Source organism: Micropterus salmoides, unplaced genomic scaffold (assembly GCF_014851395.1).
Source record: "Micropterus salmoides isolate LMB-PRFRI ecotype aquatic unplaced genomic scaffold, ASM1485139v1 Ms_hic_scaffold_18, whole genome shotgun sequence".
Classification (NCBI taxonomy): Eukaryota; Metazoa; Chordata; class Actinopteri; order Centrarchiformes; family Centrarchidae; genus Micropterus; species Micropterus salmoides.
The window spans coordinates 12,884,679-12,899,194 of NW_024040928.1; the positions used below are offsets into that span (position 1 = coordinate 12,884,679).

General features: G+C 42.1%; 1 protein-coding gene across 1 annotated transcript in view; it reads left to right on the forward strand.

The window, feature by feature from the left end:
• The window catches only part of nbas (NBAS subunit of NRZ tethering complex), a 198,421-nt gene that overhangs the window by 51,814 nt on the left and 132,091 nt on the right, over positions 1-14,516 (forward strand). The window contains exons 25-33 of the mRNA XM_038726982.1: positions 143-316; positions 622-755; positions 3,725-3,787; positions 5,467-5,589; positions 5,685-5,787; positions 6,079-6,156; positions 6,309-6,454; positions 9,931-10,043; positions 12,606-12,719. Coding sequence (XP_038582910.1) covers positions 143-316; positions 622-755; positions 3,725-3,787; positions 5,467-5,589; positions 5,685-5,787; positions 6,079-6,156; positions 6,309-6,454; positions 9,931-10,043; positions 12,606-12,719 — 1,048 coding nt within the window. The remainder of the gene's footprint in view (positions 1-142; positions 317-621; positions 756-3,724; positions 3,788-5,466; positions 5,590-5,684; positions 5,788-6,078; positions 6,157-6,308; positions 6,455-9,930; positions 10,044-12,605; positions 12,720-14,516) is intronic.

Sequence of the window (14,516 nt, forward strand, 5' to 3'; positions counted from 1 at the left end):
GCTGTAGGTATGAGTTTGGACAATGTTACAGCTAAGAAACCATGATCAGAGGTTGTGATCTATGGGTGTGTAAGGCCCCTGTTCATATTTATTTTAATATGCTGCATTACGTGTCGTAAAATAAATGTCGTTCTATCACCAGTCCAGCTCCGAGCGCTACATGAAAGATGCCTTCCAGTGGATGGTGCCGTTCCTGCACCGATGTGAGGGACAGAAAGTGGGTGCTGCTAAATCTCTGCTCAGAGAATACCTGGTTAACCTGGCCCAGCAAAACCTCACCCTGCCCCTCATCATCTTCCAGCTCTCCAAACCTGACGTAAGTATCCGGACACGCACACAAATGCAAAGTGTAAGGGTGCGTCACACTTGGGTAACCATAACACACACACCCACAACCGCAAACACTCTGTCTTTGGCTGTTTGTGCCATGTCAGGGCCAGTGTCGTATCCCTGCGCTGTTAATGTTATATTTATGAACCCATAAGGGCACAGCCAAGGACAGGTCTCCTATTAAAACACGCATGCACGCACGCACGCACACAGGGAGAAAAATACAGCACCTCCGTGTGTATATGAAAAAAAGACTACAGAGTCAGTCACACACATTCTCCTTTCCTCCAGTGCCAGCAGAAGATTATCGGGGACCCAGACCAGCTGATGGCAGTTGCTCTGGAGTGCATCTACAGCTGTGAAAGAGATGACCAGCTCAGCCTCTGTTATGACATCCTGGAGTGTCTGCCGCAGCGGGGCTACGGGTCAGACACACAAAAACATACACGCTCACACTCATGGAGCCATGCATGTTTACACACATTATTTAGATAATGTGAACCATTATATAAAGACGGTGAAGCAGACCACCATTGCCTCATCCACACATACATTTGTCCCGCCCCTCCTGCCTCTTTCAATTCCTTCCACCTTTCCAGCTTTCTCCTAGGACCTATCAATAAACCTAACGACTACTTCTGTTTCTGCCTCCCTCCCTTTGCACCTTTCTTTTCCTCCTCCTCTCTCTCTCTCTGTCTTTCATGCTTAACTCTGACTCCAAGGAGCCATCAGTTAGCCAAGCTACAGTCTATACAGTATTTCCTAACTCCTACTATTGCTGTCTCTGCCTCTCTCTCCCCCACCTCTTCTGTAACACATTTTATTATTATATGGCAAGAGGGCCTGTCCTTTAAGTCTCCCACGAGGCTGTGCAGGTATGCAGTGCATTTGAAAGAGAGTGAGTGATAAAAGGCTGAGAGGAACAAAACAAGGGTACCGAAGTGTGAATTGTTGATAAAATGAACCTGTACAGTAGTTTAAATGAATTAAAATGACTCATTCTTAGATGGCTCATCCTTCCTGAGTGCACTTTTTTAATTGGAAAACTGAATTACTACAGTAAGGAGTGCTTTGTTTTTTTCTTGTCAGTTGTCTGCAATGAAGCAGCCATATTTTTTTTTTTCAACAATGGCATCTTTTTCCCTTTTCAGCTGGCTGACATAGCTCGCTTTAGCTGTGAATCTGTGATCTAATACATATACACTAAACACTCTCAGCAGGGGATTACTGCACTGAAACAAGATATTATGGTACTTCTTGGGAGCAGGCCCACTCTCAACCCAGGTGTATTGTGGTAGTAAACTGAACAAGTCTAATGCAGACAATTAAAGTTGCCATTTGCTTGTTATGCAGCTTAAAGCTTATTAGCTATAAATGAGTTTTGTTGCATTTGTATAATGTGGACTCTGTTGTTATGTTCACTTATGTTCCTCTTCTTGTGTGTAATCAGAAAACATCAGAAAACAAAACGACTATCCGCATTTTCTTTGCCGATATTCTTTCGATGGCCACACTGTTGGAAGTTTAATTGCTTCTGTAAACATTTCCAGGGTCAGTTCAAAAAAAAATTTTTCTCACTTACCCCTGGTGCTTTAAAAAAAAAAAAGTTTTATAAGGTGTATTGGCTGATACCAAACAGTCAGCAACAAGCTTTCTCATGAACTGTTGCTCATCGCTAGCCAGCTAGCTAACGCTGAAGACGAGCCAAGTGATGTTGATGGTAATAATCACTTCACACAACAGTTGGCAGCAATTCATTTAGCACTACTCTACTTGCTATCTGTAAAGTGTCTGAATAGTTAATCAATGGTGTTACAAATGAGCAATATTAATATGTTTAATTCTGCTTTTACTTTTGAGTTTAGTTAGCTAGCTGTGAATGTGATAACCCACAGTCAGTTGATGCTTGTTGTTGCTGTTATGTTTTATTTTTTGTATCTGGCCATGCAGACAGGTTTTATTTGTTAAGGTTTAGAGATGTCTGTCTCAAAGATTGTTGCTGCCAAACCAATACAGTGTAGGTGACTGGAATTTTGTTTGTGGCACTGACAGCATTGAAAAAACGTTTAGCTCAGTCTCAGCAGCACTATGTCCCCGATACTCTGAATAATCCACTGATCTTGCTGTCATCAGTTTTCATCAGAACTACTTTTTTTTTGTAAGCAAAGAAATGTTCTCTGTAGACACTGACTGATGAAGTGCTGCCCTGGGGCGCTGGAAGAAACCTACCCTGGTTAGATCTAGGGCTGCATGGTAGAAATTTTGGACGTCTGAGTGAGGACACCTGTCCAGTACCGGTCCTGTTCTTTTTAAGTCTTTAGATAGATAAAGAGCTTCTAGGTGACAAATGTGGAAGAGGGGATAGACGTAAGAGCAGAGGTGGATATGTGGTAAAATGTTTTCAGTGATCTGATTCAATTCAAGAAAAGAAGTGCAATTTATCTCACTAACACATTTATAGGCTCAGATGTGGCAGTATCACATGCAGGTTTAGATCTCTCCTGTGTTATATTTCTTAAGTCACAGCTGAATTGATCACTCTGCCACAGTTTAGAAACTGAGCTTATTAGCTACACTAAACATTGTCTTTCTGTATAAATATTTGAGTGTATGTAATACTCATACATGTTTCTTTCTAAATCTGCATTTCATGCTAAGCATTTCCCTTTGCCGGACAGGCTTCCTCTCTGCAGTGTTTGGATTAGCAACGCTGCAAGGCTCTACTGTATATGCAATGCCTTCAACCTCACATTTCTCCCAGGAGTGATTACTCTAACTTACTAAGCTCCAAAATTGCCATCCCAGCGTAGAATGTTACAGATTTTGTAAGCTAGGAGAGTTAGTAGTTTCAACCCAATTTTCTGATTTTTAGTTTTCGGGGAGACAGTTTAATTAGGTCTATATCTGCTCAGAAGAATGTAATGTGCATTCACCCTTAGAGAGGGGGGAAAGTACGGAAATGGGCAAGGGATTAGACAGTGAGAGAGGGAGAGAAATAGAATGAGGGAGAAAAGTATATTAAAAAGAGGAAGAGCAGGAGGTGGAGCAGCAGAGGGAGCAGAAGAAGAGAAGGATGCTGAGAAATGGATTGATAGGTCAGGATTTTGTGTAAAAACAGACTGAGGCACCCTCGCACACACTGAAGCACACACACAGAAGGTTGATTCATTGGGGTCATTGCTGTAGTGGGGGTGGGCAGGCCAGCCTGACCCAGAATCCTTTGCCTCAGGGCAAAGCATCATGGGGTTTAAATTTTACTGGGGAATCTCAAAGTGGTAGGCCCATACACACACACGTACACTGTGCACACAGCTTTATTATGCAAAAGACATTTCTATTTAGTGTTCTACTTTTTACTCCAAATATCTTTTTGATGTGTTTTATCATCTTACAGACCTGACACAGACATCACGGCATCCCTCCATGATCAGGTGGACAAACTTGAGAAGCATCTCAGGTACGTAAGCACACTCACATCATCTATCAGCTATCATTCCCTCTCTCTTTTCTGTCTTCTCCTGTCCAACCAGTTCATCATATCCGAATATAAGCTAGTTTCACACTCTGAGATACTGTAGGAGGATTTTCTGCTTTTTTTCCTTTGCTCTAATCGTTTTAACTGAACGTCTTGGGTTTTGGACTGTTGGTTGAACAAAACAAGGATTCACTCATCCATACATCTCTGCTGTACGCGTTAGAAGGGCATTGATTGAAGTGCTGAAGAGAGCAGCTCATCAGTTTAGTGATTACTCCTGCATTGCTTGGGAAATGTTCACTTTGTAGCAATGCTTATTACTTCCCTCCCGCATTATGGGCCTGATGGAAAACACCAAAAAGAGAGGAGACATGGATGTGCAGTCAACACACACACACACACACTCGATATCAAAGGACTGCGGTCTGTCCCATGGTATTCAAACGGCCTCAGGCCTTTTCTCTGTTTCAGGTTAAAATCACCTACTTGTCTCTCTCTCCCTCTGTCTCGCTCACTCTTTCTCTCGCTTTCTTCCACCCCTCCTCTCAGGGTGAACTTCCAAACAGAGAGAAGTGATGAGGAGGAAGGAAGGAGGATAAGGATGAAGGCAGTGGGAGGGTGGGAGCCTGAAGGGAATGCGAATGTAGATGATGATGATGAGGAGGAGGAAGCAGCAACAGGAAAGCCTGTTAGAGCTTAGTGTTGGCCTTTACAGACAGATATCCACACATATTTACACGCAGGCACACACAACCATGCACAAACACACCCCGGGGAGCCTGGGAAGTGTGTTCATGGATATTTTGTGCTGAAGCATTGTGACACACACACACACATACACACACACTTACCCAGATGAATCAGGCAGTAAATGCAAAGTGCCTGCTCTCTGAGCGCCTCCAGAATAAAAGCTGTTTTCAGCTGCTGCCACTACCACTTGCTGGCACATTAATATGTGCACAGGGAACATGCAGACACTCCCACACATACATTTACACTTGAGCAAATACACACACGGTTGTAACTATCAAGACTTGTTGTCTGTCTTTTGCTCACGCACACACACAAACACAGGCACCTGTTTACTATGGTAATGACTTGCAGCAGAGAGCGAACATCTGTAGCAGCACGACCCTGTTGAGACCGGGGGTGCCATGCTAATCTCACGCCAACACACACATGCATTCACACGCGCACGCTCTCTCCATTGGTCATAAAAGACTGCCAGTGTTCCCATGCTCCTAGATGCATGCAAAACACTCGCTTACACAGAGGTGGGGTTTATCATGTTGCTCTTCGGTCTTGCTCTACACTTTCTCCATCTGCACTGTGGCTCGCAAATGACTCTCTGCTGCCAAAATAATGAACGGCTTAGAGCGTATACATCTTCTGTCTTTCTCCTCCATACTCTCACTCTCACAGGTTTTAATTTACCCCTGTTTCTTCTTCTTCTTTGGCATTTCCTGCTGTGATACTTACTGCCTTCTGCTTTTACTGAGAGAACATGATTGATTAATGTAACTTGAAACTGTATTTGTCTGTTTTTTTCTGTATAGTTTTCATTGTCTTGCATCAGTTTGAATCATCACATTAGTGGTTACCCACTGTATGACACTAGTGATTATATTGTATATGTGTCTATATCTGCTCATACCTAATAGTGTGGTGGAGGTTCTGGAGAAACACGGCCTGCAGAAGCCCATTTCATATGTGAAGAATAGCCAGAACAGCGAAGAAGAAGCCCACCAGCTAATGGTGAAACTGTGCCGCCACACTGGCCGCAAGTATGAACTCAGACAAACACACACATGCATGAGCAAACACAAATGTCTACTCATGAACATACTGAACATTTATGTCTGTGTGTGTTTGTGTCCAGAAACCCTCCAGTGAGTGAGACTGTGTGGACAGGTCTGCTGCAAGACCTGCTTGAAATGCAGCAGAACGTCTACACCTGTCTAAAACTGGAGACATGTCACCAGGTATTGCACACATGCAAAACAGCAAAAGAGACTGCACAGAGTAATCAGATTTTTTTACTAAAAAATGTTGATTAAAAAAAGTTAAAACTGCAATTTAAGATGACAAAGAGTGCACATTTCACACCTTGAATTACACTTTGGTCCATAATTCAAACATGGAGCTGTGTTTCTACCTCCTGAACAACTGAATTCAGAGTTCTACGATGCACCTCATCAAACGATGTTTGAAAACTTTTACTCAGTTAAATGCTCCTCCTGCATATTATCTCATCTCTTCCTTGACTGCTGCAGGTCTTTGTTGAGTCCCTGCTGTGTTCCAGCCAAGTGGAGAACGTACGCCTGGCAGGGCAGAACATGCATTGCTCCAAGGTATATTAAATATGACTTGTGACTCTACTCCACAGAGTTACTCTCACACCTGCCCACTGGGATGTCCAAATGTTAAACCTCCCATAATGAATTCTAATGCTGTGGTCTCATTGATCTCTAAAATGTTATATTAATGTTTCCCGGTCATTCAGGATGTTCCTGTCAGCATGACTTTTCGGGGTAAAGGTTACGCTATGAAGGTGGCCTATGACAACAGTGTGGAATTAGTGTTGGCTGCTGCCAGAGAGTACTTCAACTCATCTACAACGCTGACTGACCCCTGCATGGGCCTCGCCAGGTGAGGCGGAAAATCTTAGGTGCTTAGGAGGACCAGTATGATTTCATTTTGCGGGGCTAATTCAGATTTAGAACCTGACATTTGCATTTAGCTTAGATTAAAGATACATGTTAGAGCTGCGGTATTGAGGTAAAGTTATGGGTTGGATGTTATTTCCAACAAAACTTGAGAAAACATTGAAATGCAGCTGTGCTTGTTTGCTGTCTAAGATGTTGACCTTATTTCCTGGTGGGTGGATGTAGGTTTTTGTGCTCCCATGACTGATCAGTGGGTAAAAAAATAATGGTGGCTGCTTTTTTTTTTTCATCTCCTATAGTTTGTCACATAAAGTTTATACTAAGTATAAGTATTTGTATGGGAGTGTATGTATTAATATTGCTGGTTTCTGATCTCAGAAGGGGGCCGATGGGAGTCTAACCTTACCGTCTGTTCCTAGTGGGGAAGTGGGACAGTAATTGGGTCGTCATTCATTTATAGTAACTAATGCAGAGGCCCCTCTCCACACGCTTGGACAACATCATCCATTGTAACACTCCCACTGTGTACGTGCGTATGTGTGTTTGTGTTTGCTGCATGTGAATTCGAGGTTTGAGGCAGAAAGTGTTTGAACATGTGCCTGTTGCTCTGAAATTAATAGTCTGTACAGACTGACTGTCTGTGTCCTTTTAGATTAAAATAACTGCTCCACAGACACAGATTTTATCCTGTGTACTAAATACCAAAGACAGACAGACACTCACACGCACATGCACGCACACACACACACACGCTGGTACAGATACATAAACTGCACTTTCCTGTGTCCTGAAAGGATGCGGTCAGTGGCACCGGGGAAGAGTTTACACAAGGACAAAAAGATACCTCTTAAAATAACATGGGAATCCCCTCCAACTACCAAAGTGATGCCACAGCATCACTCAGGACAGACTGAAGAGACCCACTCACATAGAGCCTGAGAAATGCCCACATGGATGCAGTAGATACAGAAAATCTGAAGAAAGTACTTATATCTTAGTTTTAATCAATTTCTTTACATGAACAATGAGTCAAATGACCACATGTAATATGAAAGGTATCGTGTGTAGTGACAAACCCACAGAGAACTATCACCCAGCACTGAGGCTCTTTTCAGCTCCATGTATGGTTTTAGCATCTTTCAGCTCTTTATTTAGCTTTGGCGGCCCACAGCTTTAGTGTTCTGGTTCACTCTTCACTGCTGTCATCAACTTTGTGTCCACTTGCTTCAGGCAGCTGTTTCTGAAATGTAATAAGCTCTAAAAACTCACTTTACACTTCCTTACCTGCACCAAACGTCAGACAGACAGAGTTATCTACTAGTCAGTAGCTAGCTAGTGAACATAGTTCATAACGTTAAGCGGCTCAAGAGTCGGGTATTTCCCTGAGAAGTTTGTGGAGACCAAAACACAACTAAAAGTAGAGGCAATATTTGACTTGCATCCATCTACAAATAAACGCTAATGTTGTGCTGTGTCTGCTGAAGTGTAAATAAGCAACTGTTTGCTTACATGTGTATAACATCAACTTTATAAGGTGACAATATGGCAATGTTGCGTTGACCTCAAGTAGCCAAAAAAATCACCGAGCGTTTCACGCTTTGAAAATTTTTAAATTCCTAAAATATAGTTCAGTTGAGCTTTTTTCTAATAATATAAAATAGGTTTATTTGTAATGTAGTTTCATTTCCTTTCTCAACAAAACATGTAAATTGGACTGCCAGTACAGAGTTTGATTTATTTTTAACTCAATTAACTATTATGGTGCTTTTACTTCCAGCTGGCCCCAGGGAAGTTGACCTACATGCATATTATTTTCAGAACTGGACAAGGTCAATCCAACATGCCAAGCATGTTTTATTTTCATCATCGTTCATATTGGTTTAGTAACTGCAGACAATTATAGTTATTACTTTTTAACTTTCTGCCTCTTTATCTCCGCTGTTTAAACTTTAGGCCAGTCTTCATTTCAATTCTGTTCTAGATATATATTACTGTGTAAAAATGTCTTGAGTGTAGCTTTTTGAAACTAGGTTCTCTGGTGAGAAAAACGTACAAATACTTTAACAACCATTATGCAGGAAAAAAATGCAAAGGAGTCAGAAATAAGCCCCAAACGGATGCTTCGTTTTGCTGCTGGTTGTCGCTCTCAGATTTGACAAAGCTCATCTTGCAAGTCCTTGAATTAGTAGGAGAGAGCTGGAGCGGAAATGACACAATTGAAGAAAGAAAAAACTGAGGACGACTGCGTCAGTATGCCGCTGCTCAATTTGCTGGTGCACAGCCTGCTTTGGTCAAAAGAGTGTTGTTCTTCGGTGTGTCTGTTTTAACAGGAAGTAGTTACCTGCAAATTACAGAGTAGATACTGTAAAGCACATCAAGACTGAAATAGAATTTCAGTCTCTGTGCACAAACACACACATACACATGCCTGCAGACACTTCACAGCACGAGCACATAATCAACATGCCCTCTTTCTGTCTCTCATTCGCCCATCTGCAGCCCTTTCCTCTGCTCTCATTTGCCCAGACAAACCTCTTGTTCCTGGCAAGAACTTCAGCCCTGCTCAAAGAGTGGGAGGCTGTGCGCTGAGTGTCTTGCGGAGTTCCTTTCTTTACGATTTTGTGTCGACCTGTTTTGATGATGTGTGTTTTGGATTGTTTTCATTACAATAGGGATTCTGAGACGCCTCTTCTACTCTGTTAGTTGTCTTTGTTCACACACTGTGCGGGTTAAACAAAAGTGCGGGTCAGTGTGCGTTTCTTCATTGAATACACATCTGAAGGACAAGTTCCCTCCTCTCCATTTAACTGACGTCAGTGCTCCTCTCTAAGCTGTTGTTTTATGTGGGATTTATTTATTTGTAAATTAATCATTTAGTTCCCCCCCCTTCTCTCTCAGTCTGTGCTGTATTTGGCTTTGCTGTATAACTGAGTGATGAGAAACCAAGAAAACGAGTGTACACATGCATCTTAAACAGGCACACGCACTCACACATTAGTTGTCTTGTTACATATTCTGAGTGATGTGCTACATAATCCTATTAAGGGTAATGAGTGTGGATTGTGTTGCAAGAGAAAACTCCCCTGTCTTAGATCTGTCAAATTAGTCTAGACTTTGTAAATAAATCCATTTGAGTAGCCTCACCACTTTTGTTACCTTCTAACAAAGCCAGGCTAGTTGTTTCCCCTGTGTTTTAAGCCTTTGTGCTAAGCTAAGCTAACCGGCTACTTCCTGTAGCCCTATATGTAAAGGACAGACATGTGAGTGGTATCCATCTATCTCATCTAACATCTAGTCATGTTTTCCAAAATGTTGCACTTAACCCTTTGGACCCTACTGTACCTCACTTTCTATGTTGGATTTCACAAGGTCATCTGATTGATTACCTCTGGGACATATTAATACAACTGATTGGTGGTCATGTGTCACCTGTCCTAACTGGTTTGTTTTCTTCGCCAGGACGTGTCTCCAGCTGATTACAGACTGTCCTCCGGCCATCCAGGACGAGCTGGACCTCATCAGCGCCCTCAGCCAACTGGAAGACTTCAGCGTCAGCATCCTGCCACTGCAAGGTACAGTAAAACGCTTATGTCTGTGTCCAGGAAGAAAATTTGCTCAGTTAACCTAAAAGTGTGCTTATGTTCCTGAATTTGTTCTCTGTGCACTTGTAGGAGTCATTCATACAAATGTTTTTAATTTAAACTCAGACATGTAGAGGATGTAGTTACCTATGCACCATCCAAGTCGTCGCCCCCCCCCCCGTGAGTTCCTCCATCCCTCCATATGTCACTTCTTATGTGTAAATATATGGTTATTTATGGATCAACTGTTGAGCAAACAACATCTGCCTGATGGCCTAATTAGGATTAAAGTATTTGAGAGACACGCATGCACTCTCTCTCTCTCTCTCTCTCTCTCTCTCTCTCTCTCTCTCTCTCTCTCTCTCTCTCTCTCTCTCTCTCTCTCTCTCTCTCTCTCTCTCTCTCTCTCACGCACGCACACCCCTCCTTTTTTATTCTTGCTGTAAATCTGACCCATCAGTATTCACCTCCACACACACTTTCTTTTTCTCCTTTTCTGGCTCCACGTCAGTACCCTATCGCAGCAGTTTCCAGGCATGGCTCTCTGTTAAAGGAAACTGTGGAGCCAGAATGAGCCAGCTTGGCCCCTCATCGCTTCACCTCTGAACCGATGTGTTGTTTGCCTCCAAGGCCTCTGCTTTCCTCCCCCCTTTGCCCTCATCAAACTGAGCTGCCAGCATAAAGCCGCTGTGACAGAGAGAGCCATAAATTGCCATCTCTCTCTCTCTCCCCATCTCTCTCCTTGTTTCTCTCTTTTCTTTTTCTGCATCACTTATCCCCTCATTTTTTACTTTTTTTCACACCTCCTTTGCCCCCTTACTCTCACTCTTCTTTCTCCCCACTCCCTGCTGTCTACCTGTATTATTTTTTTCATTGCCCACTTATTCTTACCTGTGAGACAAAGTGAGAACAGGAGAGAGTGTGGGAATAAAGTATTGGAAGGAAGGACTATTGGTAGAATAGGAAGGAATAAAGGAAAGAAATGACAGTAGAAAGAAACATAGGCAGAGAGAATGTAAGAAAAAGAAAAAACAACGGGTTTTGTATCAGTGATTATTGTATAAACCCTATTTTCAGTGCTCAAGGCTGGACTGGTTCTGGTATTGCCTGCGGTGCTTTCAAACTATTCTTTTTGTACTGGCTCAAGGAAACATGTGTGCATACTGTCCACACAAAAATACGCATTCTTTCTATCCCATATAAGTTTGCACATTCTGAGATAAACATGCAGAAGTATGAGGTGAATAGTTTCGAGCATATGTAATCCATCTTAGGCTGTCTCCTGCAGCCCCCTATGGCCGTAGGCGATGCTTCAAACACACCACCCTCCCCAGAATCCCTCTAGGCCTCGCCCAAAGTGATGCCAAGCCATAAAGATCCTCAGCAGGGCGCAGAGAAAGCACAGAGGCTTGTGGAGATACTAAACATGCTATTTCTCAGGTTTTCAGTGCAAGTTTAGAAAAATATGGAAATGTTTTTTGGGGAGTTCCTGTATCTTGAAAAAGTTGAAAACCTTTCTAAAAATTAACTACAGTCCTGTGAATCTAACGCATATAGGTAATGTCAAACAACGAGCATTGAATCTCTAAGAATTGTGCACTAGTATGTAAATTTAACATGTAATAAAAAAGTATAAATGCACAGACTCATGTTTTGCCATTTGAGTTCCCAGATGTTAAACAGCAAAATCATGGAAGGCACATTTATGAAAGAAATTGTGGTACTTTTTACAGGATCACAGGTAACAAATGATGTGGTTGACAATATTTTACCATCGTTATTCAAGGTTTTTTATTTGTCATTATAGAGTAGAATTGCACAGTGGAATGCAGTTCTTATCTGTGAGAATAATTAAAATTAGGCTGAATTTATATTATTTATTATATTTGTGTTTATATACATTTTGCATATTTCAACTTTGATAGTTGTGCTGGAAATATCCATCCATCTTCATCCGCTTATCCGGGATCGGGTCGCGGGGTGCTGGAAATATGATTGATGAATATGATTTTTACTCATCATTTAATCTACTGATTATTTTCTTGAGTGATTGGTGTGGTCTGTCAGCAAATACAGAAAAATGGCAAATCCTCACACTGGAGACCAAATAATTTTAGCTTTTAAAAAAATGACTTAAATGATTAATAAATGATAAAACTTTAATTTCCCTTTATAATAATACATTTTCTACTTATGTTTTCCAATCAAAAATGTGTAGCTTGTATTTAATGTTAAAGTCAGTTATAATTAAAATGCTCCTTTTTTCAAGTGTAAAAAATTCTACAGAATAATGAGCAGATTTTCCTATTAGTATGTTGCGTGATTATGCAAAAAACCTTATCATCATCAACATCAACCAATATCTATCGTCAGGGTGGGGCTTTACTTTTGCAAACTAAACAGCATTGTATTATTTTGCAGACATCAAGACAGCAGCTGCATCCATCATTTACGCTCGATCATTTGTATCTTCAGCTGCTCTAGATTGAATACAGTAATTAGCAAAACATGTCTGACACCCCTCCCCCTCTGCCTTCCTTCTCTCCCTCCCAGTGCGTCTGCGATCAGACCGTCTGTCTCTCATAGAAGAATGCATCGCCCACTGCTCCACCGCCTACAAGCAGTCCACTACCCTGCTGAATCTGGCCTCGCTTCTCAGAGTGGCAGGTACCTACAGAGACACACACACCGACACACACACACACACACACACACACACACACACACACACACACACACACACACACACTACATTTTGTCTGACACCACTGACCTCATCACAGTTTTCTCTTGGGTTTTATCACGTGTGTGAGGGAAACATTCAATGAACAAGACGCTTCCCTGGTGGCAGTTTCATGACAATAGCTCATGAGATTAAGTGGGAAAGGACCGCCCACACCAGGCACAGATACGTACCCTGGCATGTGTGGGTACATTCAGTGAGTGCACCGACAGTTCTCACACAAGAGGGAAATTCATCTTCATGAGCGGTGTTGCAAGCAAAAATCCATACTTAAGCGCACACGCACACGCCCACACACACGCCCCCACACACACACACACACACACACACACACACACACACACACACCCTGAAGGAGTGAGCAAATTTAATTCCCCAGACACATCCCTTTGTGTGCTCCCTAAACCCTTTTCTCTGCGCTCACGTTTCATGTAGTTATGACTATCAGGGGCAGGTTCGGTGCTAGGCTGTTAAGTCACGTCTGTACACCAGGATTTTTGTTAAGAGGATAGATGTTTCTGAACTGCAGCCCATTCATAAATACCAGTATAATCAGTTATAATAAGTTCATGAGACTCTGTCGCTGACTGTTTCACGGAGCTGTTTCATTTGGTGGTCATTTTTGCTGTTTTTATCCTCATTGTCCTCATTTTAGTCCAAATCTAAATTACTGTTCTTCATAGATGATTATGTTTTTTAGATGATATTATGAGTTCTGAGAATGCTACATTGTCCATGTAAAACATTTGGAATTTTTATATTTGTTGTGGCTGCAGTCGAGGCACCTACGGCTTGGCCCCTTTGAAGCTCTGTTTGCTGCCTAATATTGCCATAAGAAAAGATGAAAGTATTGATCCTCAAACCACTTTTAAAGCTGAGAGATGCTGACAAGGGGCATTCAACTTAGTAATCAGATCAATTTGTTGGACCAACAGTTTTATAATTAGGACCCAGTTACATTAACGTCCTTTTTCATGTGTTTTATTTAAAATGTCAACCTCATGTTTGTAATTGGCAGAAACACCTGTTTGTCCAGGTGGGATACTAAGATGTAACAGTGATATTGGACCAAAACTTTAAATGCATGACCTGGCAAGTATCTGAGTATGTACAGTATGTAGAGGAAGAAGTGAAATGAAACATTTGTCGGGTTAATTCTCAGCGTGCTGTGGAACGACATGTACTTTAAAGAGGTCTTGGCTCTTTAAGCAACATCCCACGTGCTCTAAAACCTTGCCAGTGTATTTCCCTCTTTCTTTTTATAGGTTCTAGTCTTTTTCTCTTTCTAGCCTCTCATGTTCACTTTCAAGCACGAGCTCTTGACCACAAACATGTTTGTCTGCCTGTCTCTACATGTCTGTTTCTTCCCTCTCTCTTCTGTCCCTCGTCCCTTAATTCGTACCTCGTTCTGTCTTCTCTCACTGAGGCCTGTCGGCAGCTAAAGGGGAACCTGCTAACCGGCCTTCTGGCATTTCTGTCTCTCTTCTGCTCACATTCAGTCAGCAGGCAGCTCTCACTGTGTGGCCTCAGAAAAAATGAGGCAGAGGGAGATGAGAAGAGGAATAAACAATTTTTTAAATAAATAAATGCAGGGGGGAGGCTTTTGAAGGGTGCATAGCTCTGGGGCTCTGTGGTGAATATTTAATGCAGGTATCACCAGCACACCGCTTAAAAACCCAAAGGGTTTGGTTCCTGCCTCGGTCTACAGAAATGCTCCTTAA